The 14711-nt window shown below is 48.1% G+C and overlaps 1 protein-coding gene across 1 annotated transcript in view; it reads left to right on the plus strand.

The window, feature by feature from the left end:
* MN1 (MN1 proto-oncogene, transcriptional regulator) overlaps window positions 1-13908 on the plus strand; it is a 40132-nt gene extending 26224 nt beyond the window's left edge. Inside the window, exon 5 of the mRNA XM_009282827.1 lies at window positions 13271-13908. Coding sequence (XP_009281102.1) covers window positions 13271-13455 — 185 coding nt within the window. The 3' untranslated portion in view covers window positions 13456-13908. The remainder of the gene's footprint in view (window positions 1-13270) is intronic.
* The last annotated feature ends 803 nt before the right edge of the window (window positions 13909-14711 follow it).

Raw genomic sequence — 14711 nt, forward strand, 5'->3', positions numbered from 1 at the left:
AAGGAATGGTGTTGTCTGTCTCTGGAAGGATGAGGCCATTTGCGCAAGCGTTCCCTTCCAATGGGCCCTGCAGCGTCGAGAGCCCATCGGGGCAGGGGGACGAGTGCGCTGCCTGTCGCCCCTCGTGCTGTGTCCCACGGGGCTGGGGCTTGGGGGGAGGCGAGGAACTCCCCGCTTTCTCTGTGCGCTCTGTGCTCCTCTCGCTTAGTGCTACGTGCATGCAGTATTTGCTTTAAACTTACCTTCCTCCACCACCCCCTGTTAACTTGGCTCGTGGAAAGTGGCGCAGCAGGAGAGAGCATCGCTGCCTCTGGAGACCTTTCTTCTAGGAGTCGGGCGATCAAAGGGACCTGGCCTTCTAGCAGGACGGTCTGTGCTTCTGCACTGACCGAATCTAAACCAGGTTAACAGCAGTTGTCACAAACAGCTGTAGTTGCGTATGGGACAGGAAGGAGCTCCCATCTCTCGTGGGCTGCTCTCTGCAGAGTCCCCCCCGCGGTGAGGTCCCCAGGGACATGCTGTGCTCCTGTGTGCCAGCACTTTGGTGCTTCGGTGCTGCTCAGCCCCGCGCCCTCCCCCTGCTCCCCTGCCCTTGCCAGGGGAGCTGGCGCTTCTGGGGGTCCCCTCCCTGAGTGCCATAGGGCAGAGCCCACACAACTGCCAGCGTAGTTACGTGAGCTAATTGTCTGCCATTTTTTCATTTTCCAGGGATATTGAAATTGTTGTGGGTCATAAATCACGTGAGCATATGGCTAGAAAGGGAACACAGGCCCATATTTCAGCTTTGGGTTTGAAGATAAGACTGTGCATCCTGTGTTGTGCTGGCCCATTTTGTTGATTTACTGGCCTGTGAAACTTTAGAGTTAATTTTTCGTTGAAGCCGTGAAAGTCTGTCTACCCGTGACTTTCTTGCTTGAACAGCTGTTTGCTCCTGATTCGTTGCTATTCTGAGAATTTTGTGAAGACTCTCCACAGTGATGTGACAATTGGAAGAAAAAGATGAGCTTATATTTTTCTCATCCTAATAGTGGCACTTACAGACATACCGAAGAAAGCCAGGTTTCTTTTGTGGTTTTGTTCTTTTTTTTAAGGTGAATTTCCTTTGCTGCCATTCCTCCTTCACATAGTTGTGTATTTCTTCTATCTGATGATTTTTTTGCTTTTCCTTCAGATAGATTTAATTTTAAAACATGCTGTTCAAACAAACCCTGGTCCTCCATCAGATTTATGACCCCCAGCTGAATCACCACACCTTTCTGCTGCTTTATGGGATGTTTCTGAATGTGCCAAATCCATTATACGGCAAGAACATTTCCATCTCTTTTTGTAGCCAAGATAAAATTTTGGGTATACCAAAATTAGGGATTTTTCTATAGCAGAAAAGACCTAGCAACAATTTACCCAGAAAGTGCATTTTGGGTTGATAGCATCAGATATCAGTCTGATTTGCAAACACTTAAATGTTTTCCAGCAGAGATTTTGACTCTTCTTTAACAAACTCAGGCTTCCTGACAATTCTGCTTTTTTAAGTTACTTTTCGTAGACTCTTTAGAGATTGTCCGTGAATTACTAGGAATTTGCGAACCGTGATTTGAAAACCGTTGTTTCTGGAGCGTCACGCCTCTGTCTTCTGCGTTCCTCGGCACAGAGCAGGCCGAGGGGCGTCCGTCTCTGAACTGCATCTCTGCAGGTGCCTTGGTGAGACCCAGCTTTGCTCTGAGGTCTCTGCTCTCGCTTTTCTCTTACTCTCCGAGTGGGGAAATTGTTTGAGCTCCTTTTGATTTTAGGGAGGCTGTTTCCCAAGCTGTTTCTCCTATCAGCCGCTACTTCTGAGACACCAAACTTCAGTTGGAGATATCCTAAAGAGGAATGGGATGTATTTCAAGGTAATGCTATAAATAAATGAGATAAAAGAGCTAAAGGTCCTGGATGCTGTTTCTTCTTGCTTACTGATAGCCTTTGGTAAACTCCAGTTGTATTTTCACGAATATCCTTGAACTCACGTGGTTTAACCCGGAGCATTAATGTACATGATCACCATTTCTTGGTGTGCAAGAGCCTCAGATGTGTGAGGCCCCTGGGAGAGATTGACTTTGCCTGTGGCAGTTTTGTATTATGGTCTCTCGTAATTGTGAGTTATAGATCGGGCAGAGGCACCTCCAGGAGCTGCAGACAGAACTGGGGAGGAGATGGGAGGGACTGGAGGGACGGGCAGCCGGAGGACCCTCGATCCCCGGCCGTGGCAGTCAAGCTGGATGTAGATCTGGCTTTGGGATATGAGGACGTGGCTCCTCTTGATTTCTTTGGGAACAAGGCGACTAAACACATAAAAGTCTTTGGCCAGCTGTATCCAAGCCTTCGCCTCACAAGAGACTGATAATATTTCAGACACAAATTCCCTTTTTTACACTTTGCTAACAAGTACTTATTCCTGAAACTAAGCGACCACAAACAGAGTTCTTTGAAGGGAATCTTCTTCTTTCATTCTGTTTTCACTTCATTTAAGGAAAATAGAGATTTCCATGTATAATATGCAGGGTTTAAATATCCTACTTATTGTTGTCATTTCTATTTTTTCCCCGGCAATTATGTAGAAGCTCTTGCACAAATCTGATGAGAGAAAGCTGGAATTTACATGTTTCCTCCTCTGTTGCGCTCTGTGCTTAATCACCATCTATTCATTGCCTTTACAAACTCCATTAATATACCCACTTCCCTTGCCAGTGTGAGTGGGCATTTTTGTGCTATTTTTGGAGGCCTGCTCTGTGCATTGGAACTCGCGTTAGGCTGAAGGTGATACTGGTACTTTTGACCTGTGTATCCTCAAGAAGAAATGAGCGGCAGCAAAACTTACTAAAATGATACGATGGGTTATAGAATAAGTCGACGGCTCAAGTAAATATTGCTCTTTCGGGCACCATCCCCTGGCGAAGAGTCAAGCTGGTGCTGATGGTGCAGCGGCAGAGCAAAGCTCAGGCCAGCTCGAGCCATTTTTCAGTATTTAACATGCATTAAAAGGTTCTGTCATAATGGGAAAAAACAACTCGGGGATTGCTAAAACCCGGTAGCCCGGGACACCGTCTGAAGGCAGTCTGACGTTGTCAGAGGCCGACAGCGGCTCTCGGGAGCGTGGACCAGTGGTGGCCACTTGTGCGGTGCCCGCGGGAGAGGGCAGGTCTGTGAGGCGATCCCGTGCGGGGAAATGGCAGGCGTTAGTCACTGTTGATCGGCTTAGCTCCTTGTTAAATGTCAAGGTGGCAATTTAATGCAGAACATTTAAGTAGTGTTTTTTTTCAATTTTGGCCTGTCCTGAAATAATATTAGACAGTGTCCAGGAACTGGTTTTAGTTAAATGAGGGCATATTGAACAATTTCATATGACTTCTGTGCAGGCAGAAAATTCCGCTTTGGATTTTACGAAAAACCTTTTACTTGCTCGCGCATTCTGTCTGTCGAGTGGTGGATTTCACATGGGCTGGAGTTGTGCGTAAAGCTGCCATGTGATAATTTGCGTGCACATGAAATAAATTTGAAAGTGTTGGGTGCAAAACCCAGCATTTCCTTACTCATCACGGATGTGTGGGTTGTTACCCTTGGTGAAAATAGGCTCAAAGCATTCAGTTAGTGCAAGTGAGTGATGTACGCCAACAGCAGAGAAAACATGGGATCAGTCAGCCAATATTCACTCCTACTGTGGAGTTCTCCTTTTCGTTACGTGCTGGATGCAAAGGTAGGGACATGGCTGGGACAGCTGCAGTCCTTTGGAGGGAGGGTTAGGAGAAGCCGTTTATCCCAGTGCTAGGTCCGAGTGTAAACCTGATGGAGCCGGCGGGTAGAATTTAGGCACTTAACTCCTTTCCGAGATGAGCAGAAGTGCTCGTTTTTCTGCGGGGGGAGGACAGGCCCCGAAAAATAACTCAGAGCACCCAGAGGATTCACTGGTCCCAGATGGCAGCATATTAATGTTGGGAGCATTGAGTCGGCTGTGCTGGGATGGGTTGCAGTTGCTGGACTCCCATTTGTTTTCTCTTGGAAGCATCCAGAAATGGTTTGACTGTTGGTGGCAGTTGGTTTGGTTTGATTTTTAAAGCCAGTTTTCCTCACTTGGACAGGGTTGTAGCTTCTCATACCGTGCAGAGCTTGGGAGAGCACGGTGTTGGTGATGGCACTGGGGAGCCCGACCAGTGATTCAGAGCCATGAGGTTGGACTGGTTTGGCTTAGACCATGGTTGAAAGTTTGGCCGTCAGTAGCTCAGCTTTCCGGGGCTACTACAGACGAGCCGTGGTTTGCCTGCGCAGGGGAAGGCAGGACCAGGCTAGCAGAAAGCAGCACTGCAGCGCTGTAGTTGTGATGGGACCTGGTTTGCAAGAATTGTCTTTTATGTGAGAACCAAAACCCCGACATCAGCGTCTTTGCAAGGGGGGCAGGCAGAACTCCCCTCTGTGGTTTGCCTATTTTGCAGTAAAGCCAGCCTGAGAGTTAATGTGTTAAACCAAAAAGAGGAACTGGAGGTAGCCAAAAGAGAGGAAGGATATGAGTTAAAAACAGTCCGTTGTCCCCGTGGCCATCTAGCAGGGCACAGGAGCTGGTGCTGTCCCAAGGTACGGAGCTTCTGGCTTCCCCCTTAGACACAGGGCTTACGTTTCTTCTCAGAGAGTTGTAGAGTTGGAAAGTAGTAATTTAAGAGTAACTTCCAGTGAAATAAATGGGTGTAGGCAGTTTCACACTTTCCTGTAAAGTCATAGACACGTGTTGCTCTCCTGCTGGGCAGTGGGCAGCAAAGTGTGTGTTCCCCCTTTCTTGTCTCCTCCCGGCAGGGTGGAGGGAACATGGTTTTTAAAACAGCAATGTCGCTCTCATCCACACATCGTTTGTTCTGCATTTTCAAGGTCATGCTACGTGTAAGATGACTGCCACCTTTTCCACTGAGAGGGTTAGCATTTTTCCTGCTTAATGGTGTTTTCACCAGTTTCTTCAGACACTGGCATGTGGCTAACAATCTGAGTTTGTCCTCAAGTGATATCCAGCCTGGCTTGGTGCTGGAGCTGTAGGGTAGGACACTGCAGTCTGACTGTAACCCTACAGCCGTAACAACAAACCCTTAACGCTGCCATGGGTTTGGGCAGCCTCCTTGTTGTGGTATGCACATCCTTCCATTGCTCGTGGTGAAAACAGGAGCATGAAAAGAGGTCAAGGGAGAAAAAAGAAAAATATGTATTCTCAGCAAGCACTCTGTGTCTCCTGTTATCTAAATTCTGTGCAAGCGAGCACTGATGGAGCTCCATGCCAGCTCTGAGACCACTGAAAGCAAAATAAACATCTTTGCAGCACAGGCTGATACATACTCCCTTTAGAGTCACAGGCACCTCCAATTAATCATGTTGTCTGTGGAGGAAGAGGCTTTGAGGATCAGAGGACGTTGCCAGACCTGATGGGCTGATGGAGGGGTGGGTAGCATTCAACGTTAGGGGTAAACGGGCTGTGTTCCCAGCCCGAGCGAGCAGGGACGGCTGTGCCTTGCCTTGCCTTGCCTTGCCTTCAGGTGAGCGGTGTCTTGTCTATATGCAGCAAAGTCAAATGCTTTAATCCTGGTTTGTGCGATATATTAGTGGTATGGGACAGTGCTCAGTGCTGTGCACACGTCTTTGACTAAAGAGCCTTCCCTCCTTTGTGAGAAAGGCTTTCACAGTGCAGCTCAGCTGGCTGGGTCTCAGCCATAAATCTATGGGCTGACCAAGCCAAATGACTTCTTGAAATGTTAATGAGTGAGATGTGGCCGATACCCTTGAGTTGGGCTATCTCTGCACAGCGCTCCTGGTCAGCAAGGAGGGGAATCGCCTGGTCCCCATTTCGGCTGTGCGTGTCATTACAAGTTCTTGGCATCATCTTGACCACGAACACTTCTGACTTCCTTTAATTTTGTTCATATTGGGGAGGGTAGCACCTTTAAGCATCTTACGGGCTTTAAAAATTGCACAGGTTACGCAAAATAAATGAAGGAGTAAAATCAGAGTAAGAGGAAGGTTTCAGTAATGGAGCAGATGGGGCTTTTCATTGAGCGCCAGCAGAGTGGTTGGTGCTGCAGAGTCCAAAGCCAGAGACAGCCTTTGCCCCAAGGCATTTAAAATAGGAGAGACAGATCCAATCCAAAGCGGGGTACAGGTTGCCAGAGGTGAAGAAAACTGAAAGTGGTGCAAGTTTATGGAGTAAGCAGGTGGCAGGTGCCATGTTGGTGTTTATAAACAAATGCAAAACATGTGCAAAACATGTGCTTACTTACACTCCTGGGTCAAGAAAATGCCTTGGTCCAGGATTTTGTTAGTGCTACAGCGGTGAGGGAGGAGATGGCTCATTTGTTTATCAACAGAAATGAACTAGTGTTTAAAAATACAATTTTAGGAGTAGATTAATCTGTGGAGACTAGGTCCAGTGTGCAGGGAAACATGAAATGTTTTCAGACCTTATTTTTCTTGAAAACTGAAAAAGATGATTCTGTACTGTGTACAAATGCAGAGCTATGTGCCTGAACCAATATGTCAAACTGTCATGTGGGAGATTTGGTGAAAAACATCTTGTCCTAAGGGAATAATTTTAAACACTATATGTAGGTTTGCTGCCTCATAAGAGATCATTACTCAAATCTATTCCCTCTTATGGTAGCTCAGCCTCTGCTTAACGGAACAGAAGCCTATTAACGCATCCTTTAAGAGTGGTTATCAGATGGTATAGGGGAAACTGATCTCTGATCAGGGAATATGGTGTTTTTGGCCAAATCCTCTGTTTCAGCCTTAACAAGATCAGTAGCAATCCAGGGGCTTCACGCTCGGCTGGTCATCGAGGGCGGCAGCGGTGGGGCCATGCTGTGCCGGGCGGCCGGACCCTGGGCAGCGCGGGCGGCTGAGGCTTTGTCAGAGCCGGTGAAGAAGTGTAAGGGACAAGCCCTGGGGCAAGGAGCCGTTCCAGGGATCTTCACCTCCTGTTTGTCACTTCGGTCTCGCAGGAACGCTGAAATGTGGAGTGGAACCCATTCCCAACCAGACCCCTACCAGACTGTGACTGCTGTCTCGCTCCTGCTTGTCACTGCCTCCTGTTCCTTTTGTTGGTGGTAGTTTTGGCAAAAATGAGAGGAATGACATGAGCAGCACCTGAAGAGCAGCATAAACTCCCAATGCCTCTGTGTAGCATCCGCCGTTGCCTTGACTACACACCATCCCTCCCTCAATTAATCTCCTCTCTCACGAGACAATGCATGTAATGCATTCTAGCGTTGCAGGTGAACTCGTTTTTAATGCGATTAGCTTACCTAAAAATTGGGACACATCTGGGTTTGTGTAGCATTTGGTGGGGTCGTCATTGTTAAGAGAACGTTTTATCTTTGAAGAATACATGTGAAGATGGTGCATGAGGGAAGAGGCTTTACATAGCTTAACGTGGGCTAAGGAAAAAGAGGGAGTGAGAAGGAAGCTGGAGGGAATGAAAGTGTGTATACATGGTGTCTTCAGGAGTGAGGAGAGTGTCAGGATCTAATCTCACTAGAGAGAAATGGGTTTTTCCTGGGCTGATGTGAAAAAGCAGTCTGTGGTGTGTGTATTGAATTTTTTGGTGGAGCAGAACTCCTCGTCTTCTCCCTGTGTCCCAGCTGCGGGCTACCAACGGTAGCTGTGTTAGTTACCATGCTGCCGTTAATGCTGTGTAAACACACAAACAGCAACCTTTTATTTTCTGAAGGCACGCGTGCCTTTGCAAAGTAGAGCAGAACGAAAGAGCAGCTTCCTTAAATGTGCAAGGTCAGAGCAGAGGATACGGGGCATGGGAGAAAGGCTGGGTGAGTCTTTCACGGGCTGTGCTTTTCTGTCTGTTAGCTTGTTTGTTTGGGACTTAACAATTGAGATGTGTTCGTGTGGGTAAAGCCTGATCAAAAGCTTAATGTGTAGCTTTTACCTAGAAGCAAACTTTAATATTATTTTTAAAATAAAAAAAAAAGCCTTTTTAGTCTTTTGGGAATGTGAAGCTGTCTGTGTGTGCATCTGCCTCCGTAAAGGAGAGCAGCCTGGCGTTTTTTGTCTCAACTGCTTGATACAGTTCTTACCATTGCTTTTGTATGTTGTTGTAACTGATGAATGTTAGCAAACTATTCAGAGAATACTTTGAAATATTTACCTAAAACATACAGTTTGAACTGCAATAAACAAACTTGCTGGAATATTGGCTGAACACAAGCACGTAAGGGCTGTGAAAATGGCCGGACTTAATTCACTTTCATGTTCCAATGAATGTTTGCAAATATTTCTTTGCCATAGCCACCCAGCTCTTCCAGATGTTGTGGCTGGCTCTTGGAAGTGCCTGTGTGCAAGCTGAGCTGATAATATTAATCAAACCTCTTGTTAACTTCCAGGGCATTCAGCGATTATTGCAGGAATTTTCTCTGCTGTGAGCAGTTTTGCACAGTTGGCTGGGGTACACAGTGGTGGGTTTTCCTCGTCTTTATCTTCCTCTGAAATACGGAGTATGGGTTGCTGCTCTGGACAGGATAATGGTAGGATGGGCCATTATAATCAAAGTAAAAGGAAGAAATAGTTTCCAGTGCTAGAAATTTAATCTCGATCCGTGCAGTAACTGGCTTTTGGGGCCACCACGATTTCAGCCGGTCGTGGTGTGTGAGAAGGTGCTGCCTCCGAGGGGCGGGTGCTGGGTGTGCCGGGTGGAGGAACTCCGCTGCGGTCGCAGGCAGCTTGGTGGCTTTTGCTCTGCAGGTGACTGTCCTCCCTGGCTTAACACCCACCATCACATACGGGAGTCGCGGAGGCTGCCACGGCCAGGACATGCACTAATCACAGCTTTTTGGCGTGAGGATACCATCACGGTTGAGCCGTTTCCAGACTCCTTTTGGTCTTTGGTCATTATTTTTTTGAGTTTCATGCCTTCCATGTGAACACGTTATGTGCTTACATATGACGTTTTATCTCTTATCTCTACTTCAACATTTGCCGTTTTCAAGCGGTACACGCTATCCTGCGAACCGGGTAGTTTTACTTGCATCTGTCCCAGGTTCTGTTGTGTCATGTCCTTTGGTTTGGAGAGGAAGTCTCCACCCAGACCATCTTGAGATCTTGGGTATGGAGGATGGCTCTTACTGGAAGGGTATTGCTTTCATTAATAACACAAATTTCTTGCAGTAGTTGCTAATAGAGGCAGTTGTGCAGTTTAAACATAATTTGTTTGAAAATTCCTTGCTTTCAATTAGGTGTACTTCATGACTGACAGTGATTTATCTGAAACTTGGCAACTGTGAGGCAATGACATGATGACACCATCTTGCATTACCTGACTAATTTTAACCTGCTGAGTCCCATCAGTCTCTACTAACAATACCCCTCAGGACTGTGTGCGCTGTAGAAGGCGGGTGCTGGGGCACTGCTGGTTTGAAGGAGGCAGAGAGACAGCGAGGAAGGCCGGTGAAACAGGTCTGCCGGGAGGGTATTACTGTTTTGGACAAGCATCAGGCAGTATCTCGTGCTTAAGAACACAATTCTCATCAGGTGGATCAGCACAACTTTAATTTTTTCATCCAAAGGGTTTTTTCAGAAAAGCATCATAGCTTTGTCAAGACAGAAATATTGGGAAAAAAGTAAACTGCACTGAATATTTCCCTCCAGATTGGCTTTGAGAACGCTTGTGCCAATGCAAGCCTTACTGCAAGCTCTTATCCTCTTTTTGTTTTGGATTTGAATGCATCATTTTCTGTGCTCTTCAATAATAGACCAAGAGAGCTTGAGCTCCCACACAGTGGTGTTGAGTTAGGCATCATGTGGACAGTGGCAATCAGTATTAACTTTGCAAACTTAGGATCAGGTCCTGCTCACCTCGTTTACTTGGATTTTCCTCTGAGGCCGACGAATCCTGTTCGTCACTGCGGGATAGATTTTGCACTGATTCCTCTATCAGTAGTTTGCGTATGAATTTTATCCACAGCAAACGTTTTAGAAATAATTTGCTGATTTACAAGTTAAATAAGCCTAATTTTTTATTCTTTAGATTCTTGTGGTGTATGAACTTCCTCACTTAATCATTGGCTGAGGACCTGATCCATTCTGGGTGTCAGTGGTGTCTGCACGGCCGATGCAGACATCGCTGCCCGCACCAGCACAGCGCAGTGAGCTCCGGCTCTGATCCCGGCCAGGCGCCCGGGCACGTGCAGCCGGGTGCTGGGTCCTGCTCTGGGAATGTGCTGGCTCTGCCTCTTCTGTCGGTGTCCTCAGCCGAGAGGCCGGTCTCCTGGAGCCCTGCAGTAAATGCTCCTTGCAGAAACACCACCGAGATCCCCGGGCCCCTCGTGACAGCAGTTCAGCAGTGGGACTCTTTCCTCTTTCTCTGCGGCAGAGGAAGAAAGCTGCTGTCACAAAGACTAATCTCAAGGCGCTGGCTTTTCCTGTGCCGAGACCAGCATGTCCTGTACGTTCAGGGAAACCTAAGAATAAAAAATATTGGGTACTGTGTGCATTGTAAGGGACGTGAACGAATACAAATAAGAAAAATGTTTCCCTTTCCCAATTCTCTGCACAATCCCATTTGGGTTTTAAACATTTTATAAATAAAAAGTTATCCAGGTATATTTACATTCAGGATAGTAAGTTTAAATTGAACGCTTCATCAAATAGCGTTTATTTAGGGAGTCTTTTTTTTTTGCCCTGAGATTTTCCCGAGGTGGCACAATAATGTCAGCTTGGGATTCACTGGTCCGCACTACCGCAGCTGCTAGCCGTGTGCTGGTGGAGCAGCCCCTGCTGTTCCCTGCCCTGCGCAGGGCTGCCGTGCCTGCAGAGTGCTGCCAGTGGACCAGGTCCGCAGCACAGATGTGCCCCTCGTGTTAGGGGCCGAGGTGGAAACACTCCCCTGGGGAGGTAAAAACGCTTGTTGCTCTTCAGAGGCAGGCGCAGACTGCGCAGGGGAGGGAGAGGGTCTGGGGTGTGGTGGGGCTCAGGGGTAACAGGAAAGAAGAGTAAAAGTTGCCCGCGTTGGAGCAAAGGCAGGCCGTGCTAATGCCGCCTCTGCCTGCTGAAACTCTGTGTTTGGGTATTATGCGGCAAACTCTGCTCTGTGCTTCAGCTCTGCTCCTCGGTACTGCTTATTTATCAAAACTGACTGAAAAAACCCCAACGCCAACTACAGGGGACTGCAATCCACTTTGGAGTTTAGGGAACGTGAGCATCTTTGACCTGCTGATGTTGGATTCTTTATTCGAGCAGTGAGTGAGGGTATGCTCCAGAAATGCCAACCCAGAGCGCGGCTGTGCTAGGCTGAGGTGTGTAACGGAGCTTTGTGTTGATTTTGCACATGGTTGCACTAATGCAGCGCATGGCTGAGCAGGCAGCAGCACTGCTCTGGAGCTGTGTTCCTTCTCCCATTGTTTATAGCATCGTGTCCCCAGGTTCTAATTAGTTTCTCTGTATGGTGTTATGATACTGTTTTGAATACGAGCATCCCTGACATCCTGTAAGCCAGCATTAAAAGCATTTTCCAGTTTAAACCAGGGACTTCCAGACTAGTTTAAGATTATTTTTTAATATCACTGTGATCGTGTAACAAGCTGTTCAGTTCCTGTTTTGTATCTGGTGTAGCAGCTGGTTAAGTGAAACAAATACAACTCGCTCCGTGAAGTGTGGTAAACCTGCACTGCTCGGCTTTGTGGAACATGAGGAAGATGATGTGAAGAAAAGTCTTAAGGAGGTTAAATATTCACAGCCATTTTTTGGCATCTTTGGCATGCTCCAGCATCACCCTCAGCCCTGTGCGATGGGAACTCTCAGGGTCTATCAGAGCCATTACGGTCCCTGCATTAGCTAGTGCTGCAGCGGGTCTGGTCTTACCTCTTGTGCTCTGGGTGAACATGAGCGAAATGGTGGATGGGAGGAAATGCAGGCTGCCGGTCAAGAATTTGGCTTTTTTGTCTTGCCTTGCACCGTTCTTCTATTTACTCGCTGGTTTTATCCCACAATAAGCCCTCCTTCCAAGGCTGGCAGGGGGGCTGTCTGCATTGGCTCGGGCATCCTCCCTGGCAGCAGCAGTGGCCTTCCTGGGGGTACGTTAGCTCCGAGAGGGTTTTCTGTGTTCCCGGCTGGCAGGCTGGCTCCTCCTGGGGAGAAGGGAGCAAGCCCCAGCCTGCGCCGGCTGCCGGGCTGCCCAGCCCAAGCCACGGTGGACAACAGCCGCTGCCTTGCTGTTTCAGAGGGTCTGTAAGAAGGGCCCCGTGGAGGGGCTGTTGAGGACGTGAGGAGTTAGAAGGCGAGGGCTGAAGTTTGGGGGGGTTTCATCTTTGGGGGTTTTTTGGTGATTTGACTACGAGCAGTGGAGAAGAACTAAAGAAGTGATTGATTTCAGCAAGGAGAAGGTGATGAAAGAAAGATGTCCCTGGCTGCGCCGGGCAGGGAGAGGGCACGTGCACCAAGGCAAATTTTGAAGATGAGAAAAGTATATTTGCGACAGAGAAGATTACTTGAAAGTATTAAGAATGGAAGAAAGGAAAAATAATGGAGTGACAGTGGGAACGAGTCATGAGTACATGGTAATATACTTTGGAAGGAACAGTTCTAGCTACTCTTCATATTAACTATGAAATCCAGAGGAAAAAGGCCCGGGACATCGTTTAGGAAGTTTCAGTTAAACTCTCTAATTTCTGTGGTTAAAAGAAACTAATGGTGGCTTAAAGATCATACAAAGTCCTAAAATGAAGAAATTACAAGAAAAATGTTATCGTGGTGCTTCATTAAAAGAAGTGAACAGGGAGACCTGTGCCTGTAAGAGACTGACGATGGGAATGACCTGGAGGACACGGAGGGTTCGGGGCTTGTCTCCTGCTTGGGGAAGTTTCAGTATCGATTTCAAATAGTGGAGGGTGCACGGGGAGTGAAAACTCCCAGTTGTGCTACAGTCCAGGACACGCATAATCAGTCGTGTATACATCCCCAGTGTTCAAACGTATTGATGGCTTACTTTAAAACAAGTGCATGTGAAAGAGAATATTTTTGGTGTTTTTCTGGCACAGTGAAAAATCAGCCAGAGAAGCTTGCTGCGGGGTGGGAAGAGGGAGCTGTACCAGTGGCAGCGATGTCGCGTCCCCGAGCCGGGGGGTGCCATGGGTGCAGGAGCTGGGGCGCGGACTGGCAGGGCAGAGGCGGGTGCGGAGATGCTCTCCACATGCTGCCAGTTGTGTGAGTTGATGGGGTTGCATTGCACAGTTCTCCTAACGCTCTCTCTGTGAACCCTTTCCAGCCCACGACCTTCCCCCGAGCAAGACCTCGGCCACGGCGCAGACCGGCAGCCACCTGCAGTGCCTCTCGGTCCACTGCACGGACGACGTGGGCGAGGCGAAGGGCCGGACTGCGGTGCCGACGTGGAGGTCCCTGCACTCGGACATCTCCAACAGATTTGGGACTTTTGTGGCCGCCCTGACTTGAACAAAAGAAATTATTTTTTTTCTCTTTTTAATTTCAAAGGGCCGCTACTGCTAGGTGGACTATTTTTCTAGGTTGGTACCTGCTTAGTGGCATATGGACTGGAAAGGGTTAATTTAAAGTAAACCTCAACTTTTTTTTAATCTTCTGCCACAGTATGTTACCAGTGTTAACCCTTCTGCAGTTAGCACACTTTTGCTTAAGATTTTCCTGCTAGACCACTTTTTCCCATTATTCTGTAACCTTGGCATACATTTATAGATGAGGCCTTTTCCTTTTTCATCTCAGCGTATGTCCAAGTCACGTATGTCATAATAAGACAAAGATCCTCCTCCTCCTCCTCCTTTTCTTCCTCATTTGCTTTGTTTTTCTTTTTTTGTTTTGCTTTGTTCAGTGCTTATTACAATGGTGATCCTGAAGAACAGCAGTTCAGGAATAAACGCCGGTTAAAGTGAAATGGTCATCATTATATTATATATTATATTGACACCCAGCTTTTGCCAGTCACATACAAACCAAACGGTTAATGCTCTGTTGAATATTCAGGCAACGAGCCTGCCCTTTCCTGAGAAAATGATGTTCTGTTATTAATAACGTTCAGCCTCGTTTGCTCTCCGCCTCCCCCTGCGAGGCGAGGACGCTCGTTCCTGTATTTACCTTGGTGAAGCCCAGAGACGGAGCTCTGTCATGAACGGGCTGGTTCAGACACAGCCGGGGAAGGTATAGAGAAGTTTTTCTAAATAAGTCTAACAGGAAGTTTGCTTAATAATTCAGAGTCATTATCTCCTCCACCGAACGCCCAGGCTCCCTCTCTGCTTGGAGGAGGAGCGGGGGGGGGGGCCTCCCCAGCGTGGCTGCAGCCTCCTGGTCCTGGTGATGCTCCCACAGTTCCCACTTTGTAACTGCTCTAGAAAAAAATCCCCCAGAGCCACCGCACGCCTTCTGCGTGTGCTGTCCCACGGCGTGGTGTCCCAGCGCAGGAGCCAGGGCCCGCGGCGCAGCTGGGGCTGGGTCCATCACCAGCTGTGGCCGGTGTCCCCAGAGCCCTGCCAGGCGGCACTGCCGCACCCTGCCCATTTTTCACCTGTTTTTAGCTGACGGAAGACGCTGTCGATCGGAAGCGGGGTCCAGCGTCCCGTGCGCTTGTCTGCGGGGTGCCCTGGCTCCCGCCACAGCCATCCCAGTGTGGTGGCAGTGGTCGGGGGACAGCCCAAGCGGGGGGATGCGGGAGGCTGTATGCCCAAGGTCAGCGTTTCCTA

This window comes from Aptenodytes forsteri, unplaced genomic scaffold (genome assembly GCF_000699145.1).
Source record: "Aptenodytes forsteri isolate BGI_AS27 unplaced genomic scaffold, ASM69914v1 Scaffold550, whole genome shotgun sequence".
Taxonomy (NCBI): domain Eukaryota; kingdom Metazoa; phylum Chordata; class Aves; order Sphenisciformes; family Spheniscidae; genus Aptenodytes; species Aptenodytes forsteri.